General features: G+C 37.7%; 1 protein-coding gene across 7 annotated transcripts in view; it reads left to right on the forward strand.

Annotated features, from left to right (window-relative positions):
- The window catches only part of Tent2 (terminal nucleotidyltransferase 2), a 53,874-nt gene that overhangs the window by 13,247 nt on the left and 26,862 nt on the right, over positions 1 to 13,765 (forward strand). For 5 of the 7 annotated variants that reach the window (XM_041663382.1, XM_041663383.1, XM_041663380.1 and 2 more), the window contains 4 exons: positions 8,405 to 8,519; positions 8,608 to 8,699; positions 8,805 to 8,837; positions 9,873 to 9,951. In XM_041663382.1, coding sequence (XP_041519316.1) covers positions 8,405 to 8,519; positions 8,608 to 8,699; positions 8,805 to 8,837; positions 9,873 to 9,951 — 319 coding nt within the window. The remainder of the gene's footprint in view (positions 1 to 8,404; positions 8,520 to 8,607; positions 8,700 to 8,804; positions 8,838 to 9,872; positions 9,952 to 13,765) is intronic. The other 2 variants (XM_041663386.1, XM_041663387.1) reach the window with 2 other exon arrangements.

Consider the following 13,765-nt stretch of genomic DNA (forward strand, 5'->3'; position numbering starts at 1 on the left):
AAATTTCACATAAAAAAATGTATTAAAAGGATCAGGAAAACCTAATTTTCTACCATTTAGAATATGTGCTTTTTTTTTAATGTTTAAAGTTTTATTTACTTTCTAAATTTCACTATGATTTTTTTTTTTTCCTAGCATAAGTACATTTGTCAGGATCAGATTTTTTCTGATTTACAGATTTGAGATAAGAGCTGAAAAGATTTCATTTCTTAGTTGTTAGAGAATTCTCCTACAACTGGTTCTTTCTCAAATTAATTATTAATGGTGGTAGTGGTTGGTTTTTGAGGCAGTCTCTTTATATAGCTCTGGCTATCCTGGATCTCACTCTGTAGACAAGGATGGTCCAGAACTCAGAGATCTGGCTGCAAGTGCTCAGATTAAAAGTGTGTACCACCATGCCCAGTGAAACTTCTTTTTACTCTAAAAGACATGAATACTCATATGGTAATTGTAATAAAATGTTAAAAAGTATTGTCTTTTGGACTTTCTCTGAGAAGATATACATTAAATGGTGTGATCATGAAAGACTTACAAGGGGCTGAAGAGATGGCTTAGAGGTTAAGAGCACTGACAGCTCTTCAGATGTCCTGAGTTCAGTTCCCAGCAACAACATGGTGGCTCACAACCATCTGTGATGAGATCTGGTGCCCTCTTTAGGCATGCAAGTATACATGCAGGCAGAATATTGTATACACAGTAGATAAAAATAAATTAATAAAGATTTATCAAAAAATCAGTAAGAATTATTTCGATTAAATGAAAGTACTTGCTCCTCCTTGGACAATGATGTTAGTGTTGGGAACAAGGAGTTCTTTACTGTCTAATAGAAGAATGTTGCTCTCCTCTGTAGGTGATTGGGAAGGGTGTATAATGTCTACCATCCTTTTGTTCGTAGAGTGATACTGTAAACTCTCCCCTCTTTTCCCTCCCCTCTACTCCCTCCTTTTCTTTCTTCACAGAGTCTTGCTTTGTAGTTCAAGCTGGCCTTAGATTGAAACTCACCCTTTTCAAATGTACAGATCAATAGATTTTACTAAGTTCACAAAGTTGTGCAGTTATCTTTTTCCAAAACATACTCAACACTCCCAAGAAAGTTTGTACCTCAACAGTGTTCATTTTCCTTCCCACTTTCTGTAAGTAGAATCCTTTGATCTATGGCCATTTGTGCCCAGTTTCTTTCATTTAGCATAATGAAAGGGTTTATCCATGCTTGTTTTTATTTTCAAGACTACTTGCCATGTCGTTTAGATGAGCCTTGAACACATTATGTTTCTATCTCAGCTCACTCAGTGTTGAAACTGCATTTCTTTTCAGTAGGATGATATTTTGTTGTGTAGATATACTCCATATCAGTCTAATGGACTTTTAGGTGTCTGCCTCTAGCTTTTATGAATAATGGTGCTGTAATGTCTTGTGTACAAAATTTTGCATGGATATTTGTTTTCTCTCTGTTGATACATACACAGGAGTGAAATTGTTGGGTAATATGATAAAATATGTTTAACCTTTTAGGAGCATTTTAATTTTAATTTCCCACTGGTTTTGTCTAGCATTTCCTGAACATTACCAAGATGTTCTGGAAAGTAGATTTATATGTAGTCAGATGTTCCACTTTCTTTACATCCCTGTCAACACTTGTGACATTTATTTGTGATCCTCTCTCTTTTTAATTCCTTACAGTACTAGAGATGGAACCCAGGGCTTTCAACATGCTAGGCAAACACTGAACTACTGTTGAGGTTTATTCTTGTCTTGCCTCTTTTTATTAGAGCTGTTCTGGTATGAAATTGGTTTCAGTTTCCATTCCCTAATGTCATTTGCTTGTTGGACATTTCCTTGGAGACATGTCATTCAAATTCAGAATTTAGTAGATAGATTTCTTGTTGATGACCTCTAAAGCTGAAAACCTTTTCATTTCTATGTATTCAGTTTATTAGTTTCTTTACTTATTTATAGTTTATTTATTCAGCTTCTTTGGTTGCTTTGCTGTTAGTGTTGAATCTCAGAAACCACCACTCAATGCAATGTCTTGAGTATTGATGCCTGTCTGTTATAAGATTTGTTAATTTATTTTGAGACAGGGCCTCATTATGTGACTCTGGCTAGCCTGAAACTTGATATGTAGACCAAGCTGTCCTTGAACTCACATATATCTCCTGAGTGCTAGATTATATTCTAAGAATTTTTACTTTTAAGTTCTTACATTTAGGACTTTGATCCATTGAAGTAGGCTTCAGCTATATTCTACTTGTTGATTCATTTGTCATGGGATTATTCATTAAAAAAAACTTTATCCCTTTTGTGCCAACATTTTCCTTACTATGAAGTAAGAACAATTAGACAAAACCAGTGGGAAAGAGGAGAAAGCAAAGCAAAATGAAAAAACAATATGGGATTATCTGGTGCTCTTTCTTCCTCATTTCTCTGTTCCTTCTTTGCTTTCTAAGTTTGACTCCTATGTCATAATGTGAAAACCTATGGTATAAGGCCAATGAGGTGAATTCTCTAAATGGATATATAAATAGTTACTACATATCAGAAATACATTTTTTATATATATTTATGTTTGTAGTTAACTAGTAGAACTAACCAAAGAGCTTACTTTTACATATAGCTTAGGTATATGTTGAATCTATAAATTTAATAATGTATAATTGATATTAGTAATAAACATCTTGTAAGATGTGATTCCATATCTTTCTTTGCTTAGTCATATAGAAAAATTTCTCCTAGATCTTGTCTTTGGAATTATGGCATTTCCCCTAGAAAAGTAGAGATAGGTTTTATAATTGAATCAATTTCTCTGAGTGATACTAAAGAAAAGTGCTTCTTTTTGTTCTTTAAATGAATACTTTATTTCTGGAGGCAGGATCTCACTGTATAGCTCAGGCTGACTGTGAACTCATGATCTTGGTTCTACTTTTTGAAAAGTAAGATTACAGGTGTGTGCCACCATACCTGACTTAAGTGCTCTATTTTTAAGCACTTCTCTGTTCTCTTCTCTGTTCATTGATATCTTTGCTCTTTAGACATTCCATTCGTGTTATATTATTTGTTCATTGATATATTTGCTCTTTAGATATTCTATTCATGTTATATTATTTATTCTTTCAATAACCTAGTAGCATATAGTTATTGTCTCAAATTTTATGTTGTTCAGAAAGTTAAATGGTTTGCTCAAAGTCATATCTAGTAAGTGCTAAAGCCAAGATCTGACATCTGTGTCTAAAAATACAAAGAGGAGGAATTTAATGTGTTAAAGTCTAGGATAGAGAGACCACATTATGAGACTTGGTTGTAACATCACGTGATCTGTGATAGTAATAACAATTTTGCTGAGTGTCTGTTGCTGCCAGTAATGTGATAAGCAATTATGTTATCCCCTGTAGAGTGTATAGTGAATACAGTATCTGATGTGAGATAAATAGGCAGTGATTTGGGCCCTTGAAGGCATAGTCCAATAGCATTGAAAGTTTTTGAATAGATGAAATAACATAATTACTTGTATTTTGGGAGAACAGAGTTGTTTGGTTTGGAATGAGGTGGCCTTGGGGGTGGAGAGTCATCTCATAGGTTATTAATGTTTCTGGATAAGAGGTACTGCTGCATTAATTTGTGACAGATGGTAGTGGACATGATGTGTGAGATAGTGTCCAAGGAAGGTGGATAGGGTTTTGCTTTGTGGCTTAAGCTTGGCTTCATATTCACAATCCTCCAGTCTCAACTTCCCAAGTGCTGGGATTACAAATGTGCACCATTTTGACCCATATGTAACTATAATGGGTTTCATTTAAGCACTGTTAGAATTTCCTTATTTTGTGATGCAACAGACACTGAGTACCTATTGTAGTGTCTGGGATTATGTTGTTCGACTTCAGTTAACAAACTGTTGTGAGTCTTTCTCTGTCCTGCCTACCAGCTCCTAAATCACAACACAGAGACTTATTATTAATTATGATTGTTCATCAGTAGCTTAGGCTTGTTTCTAACTAGCTCTTATAGCTTAAATTAACCTGTATATTAATCTACATCCTGACACATGACTTTTACCTCTATCCCATTTTGTGTATCTGACTTGTTCTGTGGCTATCTTACCTCTCTGTCCTTCTTCCCAGCATTCTTTGTACCTGAAAATCCGGCCTGACTATTGGCCATTTAGCTTTTTATTAAACCAATTACAGTGACATATCTTCCTATGGTGTGAAAGACTATTCCACAACAACAAGCATTTTCTTTAAATGACCAGATAGCAAATATTCTAGGTGTTCAAGCTATTTGAGTTATTAGCTCTTTTTTCCTTTTCCACTTAATAAAATGTGAAAATAATGTAACTTGTTCGTACAATAGACTAGAAGCTGTATTTGGCCTATGGACCCTAGTTTGCCAATTCTTCTGTCTGGGTAAATAAAATTAACCCTTATATGACATTTAATTTTTATATTAACCATTTTTACATAATTTATTACAAACTTGGGTGCCTATATCTTGATATGACAAATAGCAAGCATGTACATAAAATGTCAATAATAGTGTTATTAATCCTCTCAGCTTTAACTTAACCATTCCAACATTATGTGACTACAATGTACCAACATAGGAGCAATCTTAATTTAGTTCATATTTTCCTTTTTAATTAGGGTCAGCTTGCAGTTTTTAAGTATTTCTCATGAATATATGCACATTTCTGTGTTTTGTTTTTTGGCATTGCAGCTGTATCTCTGTTAATGTAGCTTCTTTTTCTCCTCTTTCATCTTCTGACTATTCTTGATCTTTCACTTTTCCACATAAAACACATTTTCTTAATTTTTTGAAAGAAGGCTTCGGTTTTGTTTGTTTTGATTATTTTGACTCTGTGTACCTGTTTCAGGAGAATTGATTTGTTTACAGTTTTCTCATCTGTTAACATGGTATAGCTATTTATTTTTGTTTGGAGATAGGATCTTGTTCTGTTGACCATGCTGAACTCAAACTCACACCAGTCCATCCTCTACCTCCCAAGTGCTGGGATAACAGGCATAAACATCCCAGGCTTACCTCTTCACTTTTTTTTTTTTTTGGTTTTTCGAGACAGGGTTTCTCTGTAGCTTTGGTGCTGGTCCCGGAACTAGCTCTTGTAGACCAGGCTGGCCTCGAACTCGCAGAGATCCGCCTGCCTTTGCCTCCCGAGTGCTGGGATTAAAGGCGTGCACCACCACCGCCTGGCACCTCTTCACATTTTTGATGTCTCTTACATCAGTATCTTGGTGGATTTCAGCCTGTTAATCCTGTATAGCTTTTGGAAAATATTCTTGTTAATAATTTCATGCAGTTTGCTTCTGTCATAAGGTTTTTCATTATAAATTTTTCTTGTTAGTATATGTAATTTAAATTGTTCTTTATCTTCTTAGCAAGTTAAATTGAGAAAAGGCCTTTAAAATATGTAAAATGCCCTTATGTCTCCAGGGAACTGTTTTTCACTTTAGCAGTGTTTCTCTATTCATATAAAAACTTTATGGAAATTATTTCACATCTTTTTCAGGTATTATTCCTAAGCCTTTTTTGTTTTGTTTTTATTTTTTTCATTTTGAAATTTATTCTTTTTGGGATTTTAGTCCCCTACCCCAATGTTATTTATGTTTGAGTGAGATAGCTACTTTTTCTGTGCTCCTTTTAGATAGGGAAGGCTAGGCAGGCTAGCCTCATGTTTATGAGCCTTTTCTGTTTTCCTTCTTTTCTTCTGTTGTCTAGACTAGGAATTTTTGCTTTTACATTATTGATGCTATTAGAGCAAATATTTCCAGGGTCAGGCCTGTGTCTTGTAAGATGATTAGTTGTGTCACTGGTCTTCCATGCTCTACTCCTTGCTATGGTAACTAAAATAGTTTCCACACATTACTAACTATCTCTCTGTAGTTAGAATCATTCCCGACCTTTCCTTTACCTCTGACAGCCCTGCCTTGTTTAGATTTCAGGACCTGACAGTATTTTTGTTAGTGTTTTTTGTTTGTTTGTTTCTTTATAAGGGAGTTTTCATTTAAGTTTGAGGTTCCTGAACTTTTAATGGCCTTGGTTTGCTTATAAATTATAGCTTGTGAAGGTTTCTCCTAGAATTGTATATTTTCTACATTGAGGGAACCCTCAGTTTGGAGGCATAGAAGCAAAAGGTAGTAGCTAGAGACCATTTGATTTCTGGGAATTTGATTGTAGGGCTATTCTAATGCTCTTTCCCTTCTTACTGCTTTACTGCTTTGATACTGTGCCATTCTGGTGTTTGACCTTCACTGGTCATGTTTGGGGTTCATGAAGAATACCTACCTAGTCAGTTAGGTGTGTTTGTTGCCAGTGTTTGGTTTTAGTTTAGTTTCATCTGTTTTATTCTCCTACTTGTTGTTTCTTTTATTGTGGGGCAGGTATTTACAGAATTTTTTTTAAATTATGTCTGTTTCATAGTCTAGTTGTCAACAACTCTTGAACCTTCTTAAATATCCTGAATATGATTTAAAAAATAACATCTTGCTGGGCGGTGGTAGTGCACACCTTTAATCCCAGCACTCTGGAGGCAGAGGCAGGCGAATCTTTGTGAGTTTGAGGCCAGCCTGGTCTACAAGAGCTAGTTCCAGGACAGGCTCCAAAGCTACAGAGACACCCTGTCTCAAAAATCAAAACAGAACAAAAACAAGCAAAAAACATCTTAAATGATGAATGAGACTTTTTGTCTGGTCATACGTAGATTGTGGGAGGCTTAAGAGAGGCTGAAAACACAAAAAAGATTGAAGAATTGTTGAAGGTGTTTCTGCTCCTGAGGTGAACAACAGGCTTAGATAATAAAAAAAAGACAAAACGAAAAAACAAAACACTGGTAGAGGGCCATGGCAACAGGACACTTTGTCTTAACAGAAGGAAAGAGGCGAGATTTCCTTCAGAGCTATTAATTTATGTGCTTTAGCAAGATGAGGAATTATATTTGGTATTTTTAATTTTCTTAGTCCCCCCCCCCTTTTTTTTCTTTTAAGACAGGATCTCATGTAGTCTAGGCTGTCCTGGAATTCTCTATGAAGCCAAGGATGGCCTTGAACTCCTGATCCTCCTACCTCCATCCTCTTGAGTGCTGGGATTTGCAGATGTGCACCACTACGCTTGGCTTTTCTTAGAAAAATTTTAATATGAGCTATCTGCAAGAGAAAGTAAGTTTAGGCAGTAAACATTTTGGAATGAAATAGTGAAAAATGGGAACAGTATCTAAGCAGAGACAGGAGAGTAAAGGCTGAGTGATGCTAAGGACACTAAACTAGGCTAACCTTTATACCAAACCTTTGAAAGACTTCCCTAAAAGTTTTCAGTTTTATCTTTTAGTACCTTAGGTTTACTTTTAGTGTTTTCTTTGCCTTCAGATGAGGATTTTGCAGCATAGACATTAGAGCCTGAGGGATAAAATTTCTAAGGCATGATGAAAGAGAACGGTTTGGGAGACGTATTCTGGGATAGTGGCTGCATAGGGTAGGGCATTAGGATCATTTGGGTGCTGATGGAATGGAAGAAAAAGCATTTCAAGGGACTCCTGACTAGGTCTAGAACAGATCCATTAGAGGTGGGGTGATAAGAGAGTGCGTCGAACAGGAAATTGAAGCTGAAGTAGTATAATGGGATTTAAAATATCAGGACTAGAACACATAGCTATGAGAGTACACAAGTGAGAAATATTATAGTGAAAGAATTTCAGAAGTAGAGTATATTGTGATAAGTGTAGCTCACTACAGATAAGGGCATCCTTTATCATCTTACCATCCTGTGCTAATGGCGAGAGTTGGGGTGAAAGGGAAACATAACTATCTAAATAAGGGAGATTGGCAGATGGTAACTTCATTGGAAGAAGTCAGGGTTCAGAGAAAGTTATAAAAAGTAGAATAGAGGGTAGTTTGTTTGAATGTGGAAGATGGGAATGTTCTAAAACCTGCTCTGTATGACATTCATCAGTAAGACCACTAGAAGGAGAAAAAACTTCTTGAGAGAAACCTATAGTAAATATTTTAGAATATGTTATGTACATATGGTTTCTATTGACTATTCTTATTTACTTTGCATATTCTTACTTGTGATTATGACTCTTAAAAGTATGAAAATTATTCATGATCCTCATAAAAACAGACAGTGATGAAAAGGTGTTAGTTTGCTGAGCTACAATTATACTCATGAATTATCTGACTACTTTACTGTCAATTAAATAATATTTTATTTTTTAAATTTGTGTATAGTTTCTCAGGCCATTCTTTGTATGTGAGTAACAATAGCTTTGAATCAGAAAGTGTTAAGAAGAGAGTATGTATTTATTTTTTAATGTTGTCATTGATTTATACTGCTTAGTAGAGTAGTTATAAATTTCTGACTAAATATTTTGTTTTTTGTTTTCTTTTGTGGTGTATTCAAGCTGAGTCAGCAGATATTAGAGTTGTTTGAAACTTGTCAGCAGCAAACAAGTGACTTGAAGAAGAAAGAACTCTGTAGAGCACAGCTGCAAAGAGAGATCCAGCTGCTCTTCCCACGTACGTCTGCCTACTTTGCATGCCTTTCTTGTTTATGCTCCTGTTTACAAACTGCAGACTTTCTTACTGTTTTCTTCTGCATCTCTAGAAAGCAGACTTTTTTTGGTTGGATCGTCTTTAAATGGATTTGGTGCCCGGAGCAGTGACGGTGATTTATGCTTAGTTGTTAAAGAAGAACCAGTAAGTGATGAGACATTATTCCAAATCTGTTTCTCAAGTTAAATCAGAAAAGGAATGGAACTTAAGTTATTTTAATTAATTATTTGAAATGTCTGTTTACTCTAGCTCCAGAAGGACATCTTCCCCTGCCCTATACACGTAAGGCACCAGCATGGTGTGCACAAGAGCCGCTGTAGTAGTTCTGAGCTGTTGAAGTCAGCTAGCTCTGAAGTGTGTGGTTTTTAAAGTGTAGCATCTTATTGTGAAATGTCACTGGGCAGGTCAAGTGTTTACAGGATGCGATAAAGTAAAACATATGGCAGTATTCTCTATATGTTTTCTCCCCATTTGAGTTCTCAGTCCCTTTTTTATATCTGTTTTCCCTTTGAAAATGCTGTGTGCTTTGAATTTTTTTATAAAAAAACTAAAAATTTTTAAAATTTGTAAAAATTTAATGTAAGACTATTGTGATTATTATATTTAACAATTTTTCTAAGATATTTTGTTTCTGGTTTATTTTTATTTAATAACTAAATTGTATTATTTATAATTATAGTTATTTGGATTTCTTGTTAACTGATCTTTTGACAATATTTTAATATTATCATAATAGATATTCAGTAAACTTACTGCAGCCTCTTGTAGTTGTTGAGGAATGTGCTATTTTTCTGTGATTTGAGATACTATAAAGGGAAAGAAAGGGAAAAACGAAGCAAAGAATCTCTTACATGTCAGTATAATGGAGATTGTAAGCCGTGCAGCTAGACTACAAGACTACATTCAAGCATGTCTTACTAGCTCTGTGGTCTTCATTATATGTTTAAGTCATATTGTCACAGCTTATATACAAATTGACTTTACATTGTATGTAATCCATAAGCCCTTCACATTATTGATAAGAAAGTAACAAGTTGCAAAGTTAAGATTTTGTTACATTTTTTTGGAAGAGTTTTTTTATTTTTAGACACCATTTATACAGAAGAGAAAAATGACATGGTTCTTTTCAGTTAAAAAAAATTTGATTCTGAAATGTGAATCTGAAAGATAAGCATTGAGGGTTGACTTTTTCTGTAGTGTATAATTTGAAAAGTATATTTGAAAGAAAAATATGTTTTGTGTTTTGCTGTTATGTTATTTAAAAAAATCAAACACTAAGCTAAGGAAAAATAATGAATAAACACTTTAACTTTTCAGTGTTTTTTTCAGGTGAATCAGAAGACTGAAGCCCGCCATATACTCACCTTAGTCCATAAACACTTCTGTACTCGACTGTGTAAGTTTTAATGCCTTCTGACTTAACTAGTATTTAAATGTTGACCACTTCATTTTTCTGGGAAGAGTTGCTTATTTTCTGATGAGACTAGATATATTGTGGATTGTTTTCTTCTAACTAAATTCTTTTAAACTTTCTCTTTTAAAGATGGGAACTTGCTATAAATTTAGATAGCCCAGGCCGACCTTGAACTTCTGATCCTCCTGCCTCAAGCTCTTGAGTTCTGGTTGACAGGTGTGTACCATCATGCCCATCTTCTCTTAACTTCTGGCTACTTTTCACTTTTGGTTAAAAAGCATGATTTAGCAAATCGTTGTTGAACTTACTTGAAAACTATTCTATTGAATGCATCTTGAGAAGGTGTCTAGGTTTCCCTCCTTCCTCTCAGAAGTTTATAGACCTTCAGGAAGATTGGCATGTATGAGCTGTAAGGCAACTACCTGAAGAGCCAGAAGTGTGATATAAAATGTAAGGTTTACAGCACCGAAGGGAAAGGTCTCCTGGCAGTTGGGATCCAAGGGATATCAACCATAACGTCCACTGCACAACAAACCTCACAAAAAACACAGGACGCTGGATACCTTTGCTTGGGAGAGAAGCTCCAGAGATCTGAGTAGGAGGCAGGCTTTATATGGGGGGTCTTGGGGACAGAGCTTTCCAGGGTGACCTGGGGTTGGTGGGATATTTGTGGCCTGATCTTGCTCTTTTTACTCTGTTTGGTAAGCCTTGGCTGCCCGGGTCTCTAGGGGCTGGGTAACGACTCTTTTAGGGTATCAATTGAAGAGCGAGATAGGGAGTATTCTGAATTGGTTGGGGAAGGATATTTGAAATGGTAAAAGGTGGGCATGACTGAAAGCTAAGGGTAATGTCCTCTACTAATGCTACCGAAGAGAGAGCACTTGGAAAAGGGTTAGTGTTTGAGACCATTGTTAGAAGGTAGGAAAAGACAGTGAGTCATTGGTGACCCAAAGATTAACTTCTTTGATTCATGTGTGAGAAGTTCCGCTGTGGCCAGAGTGTTTAGACAAGGTGCCCGTTCTTGAATAGTATGGTCTAATTTTATTTGATAAATGTTTAGTGGACACAAAGGAAAATCTCAGTTGGTGACTTGGGACCCAGAGAGCATATCTCTCCTTTTCTGTAACATAGGGAGAGAAGGGCAAGTTAATTCCAGAAGATGTACAGCTGGGGCCTAGAGGAGGGCCTGTTGAAGCTTACTAAAAGGCTTGGTAATGGACACAAGAAGGAGCTCATGTGAACGGGCCCAGGGCCACCTTATATAAAGGGTAGAAGAGAAAAAAGAAAGAAGAAGTTCAAGAGCATAAAAAGTCAGCTATCCCTAGGAAGTATCGATAGAATTTTGTTCTTGGTGGTAGGGACTGAAAGCAACTGGATTAGAGGCTTCTTATCTAGGGTAATGACCTTGTGAGTTGGAGTAATAGCTAATCCCAGATAAGTAACCTGCAGAGTGGACAGCTGGACCTTAGAGGATGGAGCCCTGTATTGCTGCCTGGACAGAAAGTTTAATACGGTAGAGGTGTCTGCCTGGCTAGTTTGCATGTGTGGACCACAAAGGACAAGGTCATCTATGTATTGGAAAGCTTGGATTTAGGAAGAGACAAAGAGAGTAACTCAGAGGCTAGAGCCTGACCAAATAAATGTGGGCTGTCCTGGAATCTCTGGGGTAGGATGGTCCAGGTGAGTGGGTAAAAAGGTGAGTATCTAGGTCAGTCCAAGTAAAGGCAAGGATACTTTGTGACTAGGGATTGAGAGGTGTGGGAAAGAAGGCATCCTTGAGGTCTAAGACAGAGAAATGGGAGTTCCCTCAGGGGCTGGTGGAGAGGAGAGTATAGGGGTTGGGTATACTACAGGGTGAAGGGGAACACTGCTGAATTGATAAGTCAGAGGTTCTGAACTAAGCAGGAGGTTCCGTTGGGTTTTGAAAGCACGAATTATGGGAGTACTAAAGGGAGGAGAAGTGGTGTGTGGAAGATTCTTTCTTAAGAGGTCAGAGATGAGAACCTCAAGTCCCCTGAGACTTGGAGAGAGCGTGGGTATTGAGCTGGGTGATGTAATTGGTAGGGTTTTGCAATTGGATGACAAGAGGGGAATGATGTTTGGCAATACAGGGTTTGGGGGTGTCCAATACTCAGGGATCCACCTGGGAGGTTGGTAAAGGGAGTGGTGTATTAGATTGTGTGGTTTAGAAGGAGGAGCGTAACAGCCTGTGAGCCTGGAGTCAAGTGGATTGAGAGGCTTCCACTTTGAGGTCCTTTCCCAGCAAGGGGATGATACAGGTTGGTACCACTAGGAAGGAGTAAGTAGGGGGATTCCCCTGAAAATGCAACTAGGTGGTGGGGTTTGGTGAGGTTGGTAAGACTGTCTCCTAACCCTACCCAACAATAGGAGAATGAGAAGGAAAGGTGGCTCCCCAAAACATCAGGGCTGAACAGGTGACCCTGGGGTTAAGAAGGAAGGAGATGGATCCCCTGATATTGTGATAACTGCTGCAGGCTCCCTGTCAGAGATGACTATGGTTGGGCCAAGGGAGCCCAGACCCCCTTAGTCCATGACCAGACCTAGGAAGTTGACTGGAGAGCAATCTGGGCTTGCTGTCATCATGTGAAGAGGGACGTGGGGGCAGTGGCACTTTGGACACAGTTGAGGTGGTTTGTGAAGGCTTGGGCAAATAAGTCCAAGCCTCCTGAGTACCCCTGACCACATTTTAGACATAGGTCCTGAGGTCCTTGGGTTTTGGGAGGCAAGGGAGCCTGGTAAGTTGCTATAACTGGCCAGAAGACCCAAGCTCTAGCATCAGTTATTTTTGTTTTCAGACTGCTTTCATCTCTTCCATGGTACATTTTGAAGGCCATCGCTAAGACTTCTGCCTGGAGAGTCAGGGGCTCCTTCCCTAGACGTTTAAGTTTGGCCCTAATGTCAGGGAAACTTTGGGAGAAGAAGTAGAACTTTAAGGCCAGGCTTACGGAGACAGGCCAGGAGGCAAGTTGTCTGGACTTCATCTGCATGTGCTCTAGCCTGATCCTAGACTCGCCTATGCTCCTCAGTGTTGGTGAGAATCATATAAACGTCACGGAAGGTGAGGTTGTAAGATTGGGTAATATATTGGAATTCTTTAATAAAGGTGGAAGAGTTAGGAATGCAGGACCCCAGTCTCTCTTCTATTTAAGAGTTTGCTTAATGAAAAGTGGGCGTGTACCCTGACCAAGTGGTCTACCCAGGCAACTTCCTGCAAAGGAAGAACCATGGCCAGTTTAGTCCAGATAGAGGGGGTGGGCAAAGTGGAGCAAGAAGAAGTAGCAGGAGGACTAGGAACTGCTGGTGAACAAAAGTAGGTGCCAGGGAATGTCAGTTCAGGTGGCCTGTCACTAGGAGGGAGAGAAGTGACTGGGTTGAGGCCGAAAGGAGTTAGTGTGATTGAAAATAATGGAGCAATCATTTAGTTTGGGCTTCATTGCGGAGTTGTTTTTTCCTTAGTTGGCTTATGTGTGTGGTCACTTTTAAGCAAGATAGGAGTGATGTTACCTAACAAAAATCCATCCTTTCCAACCCTACAAAGATGGCTGACAGCTATCCCCCTGTGGGGACAGCAGCTAAGATGAAGGCAAGCCATATGTTTCCTTTAAGATTACATATCTATAGATTTTTTTTTACTACCAAGTTTTGAGTTACTCTCTTTTGTTACAGATTTTGCAGATTTGTATGCTTGCAAATCTTGAGGTATAGAAGTTTACACTAAATAGTCTTACAAACCTTGAGATAAGAGTTATACCTTAGTGAAAGCTTTAGAGAGTTA

This window comes from Microtus oregoni, unplaced genomic scaffold, assembly GCF_018167655.1.
Source record: "Microtus oregoni isolate MIOR12 unplaced genomic scaffold, Mior012 000014F_ref0000157, whole genome shotgun sequence".
Classification (NCBI taxonomy): domain Eukaryota; kingdom Metazoa; phylum Chordata; class Mammalia; order Rodentia; family Cricetidae; genus Microtus; species Microtus oregoni.